The sequence below is a fragment of the Mauremys reevesii genome, linkage group 3 (genome assembly GCF_016161935.1).
Source record: "Mauremys reevesii isolate NIE-2019 linkage group 3, ASM1616193v1, whole genome shotgun sequence".
NCBI classification, from domain to species: domain Eukaryota; kingdom Metazoa; phylum Chordata; order Testudines; family Geoemydidae; genus Mauremys; species Mauremys reevesii.
In genome coordinates this window covers 111,340,193-111,351,618 of record NC_052625.1, presented here as the reverse complement: position 1 = coordinate 111,351,618, position 11,426 = coordinate 111,340,193, and the positions used below count along the sequence as shown (strand labels likewise).

At 41.9% G+C, this 11,426-nt stretch overlaps 1 protein-coding gene across 1 annotated transcript; it reads right to left on the bottom strand.

Moving 5' to 3' along the window:
* Positions 1–201: 201 nt before the first annotated feature.
* CCN2 (cellular communication network factor 2) lies at positions 202–3,481 on the bottom strand. Its single transcript, XM_039532866.1, has 5 exons — positions 3,245–3,481; positions 2,904–3,126; positions 2,342–2,593; positions 1,888–2,102; positions 202–1,523 (listed from the first exon to the last, which is right to left on the bottom strand). Exons 1-5 carry the CDS (start codon positions 3,305–3,307, stop codon positions 1,227–1,229), a joined length of 1,050 nt encoding a protein of 349 aa, XP_039388800.1. The 5' UTR covers positions 3,308–3,481; the 3' UTR covers positions 202–1,226.
* Between the last annotated feature and the right edge of the window lie 7,945 nt (positions 3,482–11,426).

Below are 11,426 nucleotides of genomic sequence, written 5' to 3'. Positions count from 1 at the left end.
TTGACCTACCAGTGATTATGAGCTGGCAAGTTTATTGTGTTGGAATAGATATGAAGTTTAATTCTCAGTGTATTGATTTCTAGGGAACAAAAAACCCCACCAACAAAACATTGATTTTTATATATAACAAAATAAGCCCTTGTATCGATGAATATATAGGAACGGAGGGGGAAAGTGTCGGGCAAATGAAATTCCAAGTCATTTATATAAAAAATATAATACTTTATTTTCAACTAGAAAGGTGCAAACATGTAACTTTTGGTCACACTTCTCAACAAATAACAAACTATTCAAAGAACAGCCACGGTCAAAGAAAGAAACAAATGCTCCCAGGTGGAAAAACTGATCAGCTACAAGAGAGCCATTCATTTTACTTAAAGCCATTTGTTCACTAAAGCTGAGGCAACCATATTTTTACCATATAAATGGATGTTTCCCAAGGATGCAAGCACCTCATCTTTAGCAAACAATCTGTCTTGATTTTGATTCACTGGTCACCCTAACTGAACAATTTCCATTAGAAGATCTATTTCATGCTTTGAATGCATTGTCAGACAAGCTTTACATCCTACCTATTTCTTTCAAAACAAACAAAAGCTAACATTAAAGTATCAAAGCATTAACAAAGGCACAAAACTTTAAATTAATTTAGATAACTGTACATATATATACAGTATTTACAATATTAATAAAAATCTAGCTTGTTACAGGCAAATTAACTGCCACAAGCTGTCCAGTCAAATAGACATGATTCTGATTCTTCTTGAACAAGTCATTTGAATCAGTGTCAAAGCTGAAACATTACAGTCCTGACCAACAGAACACATTTTACTTAGCACCTTGCTGGGTAATGATTTACATTACAGCCATTGCTGTCACTCAACCAGTGTCAGCACACATGCTAAGGGTCTCTTCTTCAATTGCACTACTAGGTGGAACACACGTTACCATACTAAGGAAACCATTGATCTTCCTGCATATGCCCCCCAGTACTCCCTAAACACCACTCCATGAACAGTGTCCTCTGAAGCTGTGCTTTGCTGTGGTCCCATGAGCCATTTTACTTTCTTCTTCAAACCAATGTTTGGGGTCAGAAGACAATTTGTCTTAGTCACATAGAACAGTCTGAACTTTTTGGAAACAGATTTAAATACTTTGTGCTATCGTATCATGTTTACAAAATGAGATGCCAATCAGGTCAAGTTGAGAGCCTAGTGTCTCCTGCTTTATGCCATGTCTCCATACATCTTTCTGTAGTACAGAGACTCAAAGATGTCATTGTCTCCAGGGCAGTTGTAGTGGCATGCACAGGTCTTGATGAACATCATTCTCCTCTTCATGACCTCACCGTCAGGGCATTTGAACTCCACAGGAAGAGTGGCTGTTCTGTGGGGGGTGCAGCAACGTCCATCAGTGCAGACCCCACAGAATTTAGCTCGATAGGTCTTCACACTGGTACAGCCAGAGAGCTCAAACTTGATGGGCTTGGAGATTTTGGGGGTGCGAATACACTTTTTGCCTTTCTGTGGGGCAACAAATGAAAAAAGTTTAGAAGTCTTTTAAAAAAGATTGTACAATTCCCATTCATATTTCTATCCATTAATTTCATCCTGTCATTATATGCAAAAAGGTTAATACTCTGATCCTCATGAAGGTTTTACATGCAAACAAGACAGTTTAAATAGTGTTCAAATTGTATTTACTTATCTAATGGCTAAAATAGGTGCATTTATTTATAACTTAATTCTTAAATATTCACTACTGGGATGAGACCTTATATAATATTTACTTGGTTCTGAAAGTGGATAAGTTAGAGCTATACATCTTCTGTAAAACTGGGTCTATGCTGAAACACCCTTAGAAGTGTATATTAGATGGCATATTTACCTTAATGTTTTCCTCCAAGTCTGCCTCGCAAGGTCTGACCATGCAGAGTCTGCTTTGCTTCTCCAGTCTGCAGAAGGCATTGTCATTGGTGACTCTGGTGGAGATGCCCATTCCACAGGTCTTCGAGCAAGCACTCCATTCTGTGGTCTGGACCAGGCAGTTGGCACGCATCATCATTGCCTGGTCAGGTCCATAAGTGTCTTCTGGTCTGTAAGCTGTGGAGCACAGGTCAACAGGATGAGATTGTGGCAGAGAGAAATAGTGCAGATGCTATCCTCTCAGTGTATTAATGCTGCATAAACGTAGGGTTATATTTATCTGTGGTGTGATTCCAAGGAAGGCACTGGAGTCACATCAGGGCTGAATCTGATCCATTAGGATAATCATCACTGCATTGTGTATTTCAGTCTATTGCATTGGCAGGCCAACAACGTTCACTAAGATCTCAACTCACCAGCTAGAGCAGGTCCAACCGCCGTCTGTTCTCGGAGCTCATCGCACACCCATTCCTCGCAGCACTTCCCAGGGAGCTTAACTCTTCGCGGGGAAGGGCAGTCTGGGCTGGGCAGCCGGACATCCATGCTGCACAGGGGCACGCACCCCACTGCCCCGTCGAGGCAAGTGCACTGGTATTTGCAGCTGCTCTGGAAGGACTCCCCGCTCCTGTACACCATCCCTCCGAACACACAAGGGGCGCCGTCCCGAGCTGCAGACAGTGACAGAGGGACAGCCGGACATGAGCACTCCGGGAAAGGCAGCAGTCCGGCCACTCGCGCTGCCACTGTGGGGAGGGCGCAGCAGGAGCTGGGGGAGCAGGTGGTCTCTATGGCTCCTGCTGGGGGGGAGCAGGGGGGATGACGAGATCACCGCTGTGCAATGGAGCTGTGCCCTGTAGGGAGGACCCACTCTCCTAGGGAAGGCAGCCAGAGGGGGGTTGGGCATGAATTGGACGGGCTCGCTTTTAAAGGCTCTAGCGCCCCCGATCTCGGCCCTCCCCGCTCACTGCCGCCCCTTACCGGTGCACACGCCGATCCTGCGGTTGGCCGGCGAGCCGAAGTCGCAGAAGAGCCCCTTGTGGTGGTCGCAGGGGTCCCGCTCGGTGCACAGCTCGCCCAGCTGCTTGGCGCACACCCTGCAGCAGCCGCAGCCGTCCTGCACCAGGCTCACCCCAGCCGGGCACGTGGGGGGCGGCCCCGCCCCGCACTGGCACTGCCCGCTGCAGTCCTGGCCGGACACCTCCTGCGGAGAGAAGGAGACGGGAGGGGGTCAGGGGAGCCCGCCTCGCTGCGCTTCGGATCCCCGCGTCCCCAGCGACCCCCCCCCTGCAGCTGGGGAAGCGGGCGGGGGGGGCACTTACCCAGCAGAGGAGCGCGACAAGCAGCGCCGCGGCGAAGCGGCTGGGTCCCGTTCGTGCGGCCATGCCCGGCAGCGGCTCTCGGCAATAGACGGTGCAAAGGCTCCTCGGCTTGTGCGTCCTGCGGGCGGAGGGAGTCTGAGGCGGGGGGCCGCGGTGTGGAGCTGGGTCTGTCCGAGCGCCTTGTCTCGCCAAGGTCCCGTCTCTCTGGCAGGAGACTTGTTCTCTGGCTCTGAAGCAGGGAGCCTGGCCGCTTTTATACACTCCGGGCGCCCCGGGCTCGCCAATCGGCTGAATGGAGTCCTACACAAACAGCGACATTCCTCACATTCCTCCCCACCTTCCTGCCTCATCAACTCGCACCGGATTGATCCTGACCCCTTGACACTCAGCATTCCTCCTGTCTGCAAAAGCTGGCACACTTCAGCACACAAAAAAGGCGCTGTATTTCCCTCACCCAATGGCATTTTCCCCCGTCCAGCCTCATACGCCTGATTTTATATGATGTAAAATACTTTTAAAAATTATTTTTAGATGACAAACCTCTGTATCAAACTGCTTTTGCGTTGCCCACCCTACCTCCAAATTACATAAATCGTATTAACAGGCACTTCACTACAAGATACAAACTCCTGGGAATTCTGAACCAGCTGAGACGTCTTAAATATATATGGGGACAGGATACATATGAACCACCACTACCAGCCCTGGTAACAAGAAAGGAGCTGTTTTAAAACCCACAGGAGTTCAAAAGAAACTGCATGTAAAATCTGTTATAAACTCAGCATTCTTCATTACGGAAGGAGAAACTTTTTCATGCTAACTGTTGCTGGTGCTTATAATATTGTCTGAGAAGGTGTAATTTAGAGGGAAAGTAATTCATGGACACTGTTAATCAAGTTTATTGGCTTATAATAGCTGAGACTAATTTGCTATCATTAAAAATTAACCTTTTACTGGGAGGGGAGGTTCCATTATTCTGTCTTTCAAGGAAGCACATTCTTTGATATTAAATTATTCCAGAGAAAAATACTCATCAATAGTAGATAAGAATCTGTTGTTTGATTCAACACAAGCGATTAATGCTGTGACAGGCAGCTAGTTCAAGTGGGGGGGGGGGCAGGGAGAAAGGTTGTGGGGATGGTTGCTAGGAACAACCATGGGAATTCTTATTCTTTTCTTCTTTTTTTTTCTTGGCTAGAAAATACAAGCCACTACTAATTTTAAAAGGTGGATTGCTCTCTACTGACTTATTTAGAGAGTGGGTGACTAGCCTTCCCTAGATACACACTTTTTCAACTTTGGCAACCAGGTTTGGAGCACTGAACACTCTGGGCATTTTGTTACTACCAAAAAAAGTCATAATTATATCTGAGGGCTGGTTATAAATTGAGTCTGTGTGCTACTGAATCATACTGAATATTTGAAATGTGTTCCTTTCCCAATAGATGTTCTCTATGAATAGAGAGAGTGCCTATTTACCCTGAAATACTTGGCACAATGAAGTGAGGCTGAAGCATGGAAGAAGTGTCTCTTATTTCCCACTGCCTGCTTGCAGCTGTCATTTGTGAGTAACACATTCCTAGGGCATCTTTGCGTCCCTCTTGCTGATTATGCCTGGTAAGATCAAAAATCAGTTTGGCTTGCCGCCAAAACCTGTAGCTCCTAAGTATCTTGGTCCTTATTAAATAATCATGGCGCACGTTGTTCTTATTTATTTCAGCAGGAAGGATGGCTTCCCAATCCTGCATCATTTGTCTGTGCAGTGATGTCATGTTGATTGACCCCAGGTTTAACACAATGAATGCCAGCATGTTGACTTTTGACCTGTTTAAGTATGCTTGTGTTTATTGAGACAGACAGAGTTAATGCACTTTGTTAGGCAAATTGAAGTCTAGATGATGGATATTTTTAAAAAGACGTTTGCATACAACCACACCCTCCTCCCACACTTTCACACTTGTGACATAGCAACATGGATTTACAGTTTTACTTAATTCAGAAAGTGATCTCATCTCTTCTACTGAATTTTAACAAACTGAATCAGTCCAATTCCATTATAAATAACATCACTTGCAAATGGTTATTTATGTTATCATCAATTCACACTCTGGGCCTAATTTTCAAATATAGTGGCCTTCATGAGAAACCTTAATCCTACTTTTGGATGCTCAGATTGATACTTGGGCTAAATTCTGTCCTCAGATACATACATCACTGGCTTGTTGCTTTTCTGAGGGCAACATTTGACCTTTAGGCATGTTAATGGCCATTCTATAGACCCTATCCAGCTTTTATGGAAACTAATGGTAATCTTTTATTTAACTTTAATGAGAGTTAGTCTGGGCTGTAGTACTGAGGTGCTGATCTGAATGCCCAAATGCAAGATTTGATTGTCCTGTTTAGACACTTGCATATGAAATTTGGGTCAGTTATATGGTATCTGATCTATGAAGAGTGGTGAAATGATAAACAGAATCTCTCTCGTGTGTGTGTGTGTGTGTGTGTGTGTGTGTGTGTGTGTGTGTGTAACTTCCATTAATGTCACTGGGGAGGCTGGGTATGTGTGGAGGGGAGAATGTACCTCAAAATCTCTCTAATTTAAAAATCCAATATTCTATATTGTACTGCAAAAGTGTATTTACCTTCTTGGCATTCCTCTTTGTCTTCAAATTAAGGTTCTTGGCACTCCTTTTTGCCTTCAAGTTAAGGTTATGCCTTTGCTTCTGCTAAAAATCCCACTTTTTCACAAAGAAAGTATATCTTTGCTATTTAAAAAAATCCAGAGGAATAGTTATGGTAAATAATACATTTCCAAACTTCTGAAGCTTCCCAAAATCCATATTTATCTAAAGACTGTGATGACCCCAGTACTGGGTAAATAATATGCATACCAAACTATGTATAACATGCATACCAAAATGCAAATGTAACCAGGTAAACAGACTGCCTTTTAAAAATGCCTAAATATGGTAGGAGATCATCAGAGAGAGGCTGTAGACATGTTTCATAGTTTTTTGTGTAAGAATTTTTTTCACAGAAATAATTTTTTTATTAAACAAAAACCTAAGAAGTTCATTGACAGAAAAAGTATGTTTTAAAGTAACAAACCACCAGAAAGCCAGGAAATCCAAAGTGATGGGCCAAGTCTGTCCTTAACTCAAATCGCATAATGGGACAAATACAGCAGTCCTCATCCATCTGTTGTTGATTGTCTTCAGTAAGAGTCGGGCTGCAGGACTAATTCTGTGCTCACTGTGTAAACTGGGAGTAACCTCACTGGAATCTAAGGTGTTTCACCAGTGTAAATATGCCCAGAATCCAACCCTGCAGAATTTGGCTTCATGTTGTTTTATTTCTTTATACATGTTCATAAATGACTCATCAAATATGTGTGTGTGTGTGTGTGTGTGTATACATGTACAGGGGAGGAAGTAAAGTGGAAATAGGGGCTTCTTATAACATTACGCTTCTCTAGCCTGTCCTTATTGATGAACAGTATGTCATGGTTTGAAGAACTACATCTTGGAGTTGATTCATAAAAGATTAAAATGCACTAATATTATGTTATATACAGGTGTTTATACAGCAAATGCTTTTTAGCCAGTATATTTTTTCTGGTGAAATTAAGAATTCACTATGTTGGCAGCACAGCCCTATTGACACAGCTATACCCGGTATGTGTGTGCCTGCATCAGCTTCAGTTGGTACAGTTCCTTTGGTTAAGTCTTGTAAAATGTACAGGTGTGGATATGCTACATTCCTTCCCTTATGTTTTTCCTTTTTTTTTCCTTCCCCCCAAAAAGTTCACTTGATCAAGTATCAGACATACTGAAAACCTGGCAGGACTAAAGGAAAGTGGCTAGACTTGGAGTGTTTGTGTACTTAAAGAAGGAATCTTGCACATTTTCAACTTTCAGTCTCAGATATTTTCTTATAAGAGCAATTGGAAGTCTGAGCCAGCCCTCAAAGCGGAAATCAATAGCTCCCAGAGAAACATACCCAAGGAATGTGAATCTGATCCAGGAACCATACGCAATGCACATATAGTACTGTCTTCCTTATAGGAAGTCTGGCCGTATATGGACATGTGTACCCTAAGCTATATTTCATCATGATGGTCTTGTAGTTGGCTATAGACATTTCTAGTTTGCCTCAGGTTTAACAATGTACATTAAATTCCCTCCCCAAAAGCTCTCCAGAATATTTCTTAAATTGTAATAAATATTATCCTAAAATCCTAAGGGATCCAGTTAAACTTACATCAACATGTATTTGTTTAAAATAAAGACTCCAAGCAAGATTTGCTGTGCTACTGCAAAAGTGGAAATGAAGTAAAAATAAAAAGCTATACTCTGTCTTGAATTTGCTGCCCTTCTGTTTGTCTTTCTTAGAATTCATGTGATGACTCATTCTGTAGATCCACAGATATAGAAAGTGCTCAGGTACAATAACTGCTACAGATTCACTAACTTTTTCAGGTGGGGGGTTCATGAGCTAGTGAATTTGAGAAGGCAGAGAACAATGGAGAGAAAACACTTCTTTTTCCTAAGAACTGTCAAGCAGCTTTTCCATGTTTTCCACCTAATTTATTCCATCTGTATAACTATAATACTGTGGGCTAGATCCTTAGCTGGTGTACATTTTCTTAAATGAAACTTCACCAATTTACGCCTGCTAATCCTGCCAATGAGATTTTACTTGTCAATGGCATTAACTCGTCTTAGACGCATACAGGCAAAGAGAGACTGGATGGTGTGGGGGATGGCTTCTGACCTACAAAGCTGTTTATTACTAACTTACTGGTTCAAATCCAATACTAAAGACACAGAGTTAGATTCTGTGTTGATGGAGCTTCTTTTTGAAATCAAAATCACCAGCAGAGAATTTGGCCTCAAATTGTTACCCCGGAGAGGAGACCAGTTGTGGAATTAAGTACTGTTCAGCAGCATGAGTAAGGCTATGCCATAATGTGTAACTCCCTATTCATAGACCTGAGTTCATTCTTTATTCCTCAGTCATAGATATTGTCTCTTAAATATGTGATATTTTATTACTTGAGTGTCACTAGAAGCATTGCTTTAAACTTCTGGCTTAATTTTCTGAAAAGTCACCACTGTTTTTCATGGACATGTGTGGTCTTAAAGTGGTAAAGTGATTACTGGAAATAAAATAATCTTAATCATGAGAGTATTCCAAACATATATAAAACTGTCTATATTAAGTCAAGATTACCTTTAAAATGAACTGAAAGGCATTTTATCTGCCAAGACCCAAGTCCAGAGCATCTGGATTTCCCCTGAAACATCTGATGGCACCATTAACAGTGCAGGGACATACATTCATTGCACTAATGTAGATGTCAGAAATGTCATTAGTATTTGATGGGAAAAACAGAGCCCTAAACATAGGTCATGGCGTGTAAGTGAGGAGGGAATTGACTCTCAATTATCAGGCTCTATTTATTCCCAGGTTTTGCTAGAGGGTATAAGATTTCCAGCAGTTGTAAGCCCAACTAGTGTGGGATTGCTATGACTCAAAACAATCCCTTCTCACCCTGCTTTGACAACGGCTTGAACAGTCCAAAAAAATGAGTGGAGCTGGCTGGAGATGGACATGCTATACCCGGTATGTGTGTGCCTGCATCAGCTTCAGTTGATACAGTTCCTTTGGTTAAGCCTATGGATTCAGTTCATTCCCCTAGGCAACCTTTGATGCCCTCTCCTGGAGGAACCCCTTGGGAGAGTGGTGGTGGAAACACTGTCTTCCCTCTCCTGAAGGGTAATGCCCTTGGTGGCACAGCAGGAGAGTGCCCCCCTTCCTGATCTCCTACATCAGCAAATCAATCCCATTTTGTTTTAAAATGTATTTGCTCACATTTTCTAAAGTTTGCACATAAATTCTATTGGGGCCAAATCAAGGGTATTTTGCTGAGTTAGGAGTGTAGGATGGGCCCCTGGTTGACGTAACATCTTAGGAGTTCTTATTTCATGTACACTATTATTTTTAGTTCATTTTCAAACTTTAATGTCTTTCATTTGCAATATAAAGGATGTCGTGGTACACATGAATTTCTCCTGCCGCTGTACTTGTATGCTTCTTCTTGGTCCTGAATCACCCATTCTGGTATTACTGGAAGTCCTAGGATGTTGTAATAAAAATAGTGAGACTTGGTCACATCCCAAGAGAGGTCTGAAATCCATTGTGATCATTTTACTGCTCTGCATACCAAAGCCATTATGAATTTCTCTCTCTGACCCTTGCTGCAGGAGTGCGATTAGGGCAATCCCATACATATTTGAGCAATATGCTCATCTGACAGAATGTTGAAAATAAAGGCCAAAATGTTTGAATGTGTGTCTTTACCTAGGCACCTCAGTCTCTACTTAGACACTTAGGGGAAAATGGATAAGCTTCCAGAAAATGTTGCCCAATCGATAAACTTTTTGATTGAGCCACAGAATGACGGAAAGTCATTGGGTCACCCACCATGTCTCTGTCATTGAAAAAGAACAAGAAAAAGAAGAAAAAGTGTTGCAAGAACTGATGGTTTGACAGTTTGATGCACAATGACAGTTCTGTTGCATCAATGAGACAGGAACGTCCGTTTTCAGGAGCTCTATCTGTGAGTATCAAATTAACATACAGCACTAACTTCTGTTGTAACTATAGAATTTATGTGCATATGTAAAGGTGGAAAAGTCTTATATGGACAATATGCTTATTTCTAGTGTTTGAACAATTTTGTTGATTAAAAACGATTGTCCCACACCCTCATCACTCTGGATCCTTTTTTTCTTTCTCTGTCTTAATAAAAGTATATGGTGTCCCTTTAGGTCAAGTGATAGAGGCCCGTCCTTTGGAGGTAGGGCACTTGAACTCCATCCATAGAGTCATAGATTCCAAGGCCAGCCCAGAAGGGACCATTATGATGATCTATTTTGGCATTTTGTGTAACTAGACTTGGAAGGATTAGGATATTTGTATTGGTAAATATCAGTAAACATCAATTTCACTATACACACACAAACCCATGGAAATATATGTCCATCACTAATTGTAGAAATTTACAGATAGGCAAAGTAAGAAAAATGCTTCTTGAGAACTTCTTATAATTTGATTTAAGGATATTTACTTTTTATATTTTTTATCATGTGATGTTGACAGTTTATATTAGTAGATCCTTGCAGACTGCTGCAGTTTTAATCCTGGTTATAAAGCTTTTAACTTTTTGAAAACAAAGTCTACTGTCATTAAAAAAAATATTGTTTGCTGTGTTGTTGTAGCCGTAGTGGTCCCAGGATACTAGAGAGATAACATGGGTGAGGTGATATCTTTTATTGGACCAAATGGTGATAGAGACAATCTTTTGAGCATACACAGAACAACAACTCTATGTAAGCTTGAAAGCTGGTCTCTTTTTACCAACAGAAATTGGTCCAATAAAAAATATTACCTCACCTACCTTGTCTCTCTTGTTAAATAATTTGTTGACCTGCCCTGGTGTGTCTGATCCTCCTCCCCCCGCCCCCATAATTTCCTGTAACTGTGAAAATTAAATCGGTAAAAACTGAAGATAATGCTTAAAAATAAACATCTATATTTTCCATCAAAATTATAAAAAAATAAAAATAGAATTCTGCCAAGCCTATTTATAACACAGGCCAAAGAACTCCCCCAGAATAATTCCTGTTGAGACTAGAGCATATTTTTTAGAAAAATATCCAGTCTTGATTTAAACATTGTCAGTGATGGAGAGTCCACCACAACCTTTAGTAAATTGTTCCAATAGTTAATTACCCTCACTGTTACAAAAGTAGGCCTTATATCCAGTCTGAATTTATCTAGCTTCAACTTCCAGACCTATTTGCGCTATGCAGTTCAGAGTGGCCAGAAGAGTAAAAAGCAATAAGTCCTGGAGTCACAGATTGTTTACTCTGTCTCCGTTAGCTATTACTAGCATACACACTGCTCCGGGCCTGAGGCACCCACAGAAAAAAAAATAGTGGGTGCTCAGCACCCACCAGCCACCTGCCAATCAGCTTTTCGGTGGCCCCTGCTGATCAGCTCTTCTGCAGCAGGCAGGAGGTGCTGGGAGGAGGGGGAAGTATGTGTGGGGGGGAGAGATGGAGTGAGGTGGGGCACTTGGGGAGGGGGTGGAGCAGGGCGGAAAGAGGCGGAGTGA

Bases quoted from the DNA above. Each gene is read 5' to 3' on its own strand.
- CCN2 (XM_039532866.1), bottom strand. From the start codon at position 3,307: ATGGCCGCACGAACGGGACCCAGCCGCTTCGCCGCGGCGCTGCTTGTC. The intron at 2,594-2,903 runs GTAAGGGGCGGC...CACTGTCTGCAG, and splicing joins CAGGATCGGCGTGTGCACCG to CTCGGGACGGCGCCCCTTGT. The intron at 1,524-1,887 runs GTAAATATGCCA...GTTGCCCCACAG, and splicing joins ACTTGGAGGAAAACATTAAG to AAAGGCAAAAAGTGTATTCG.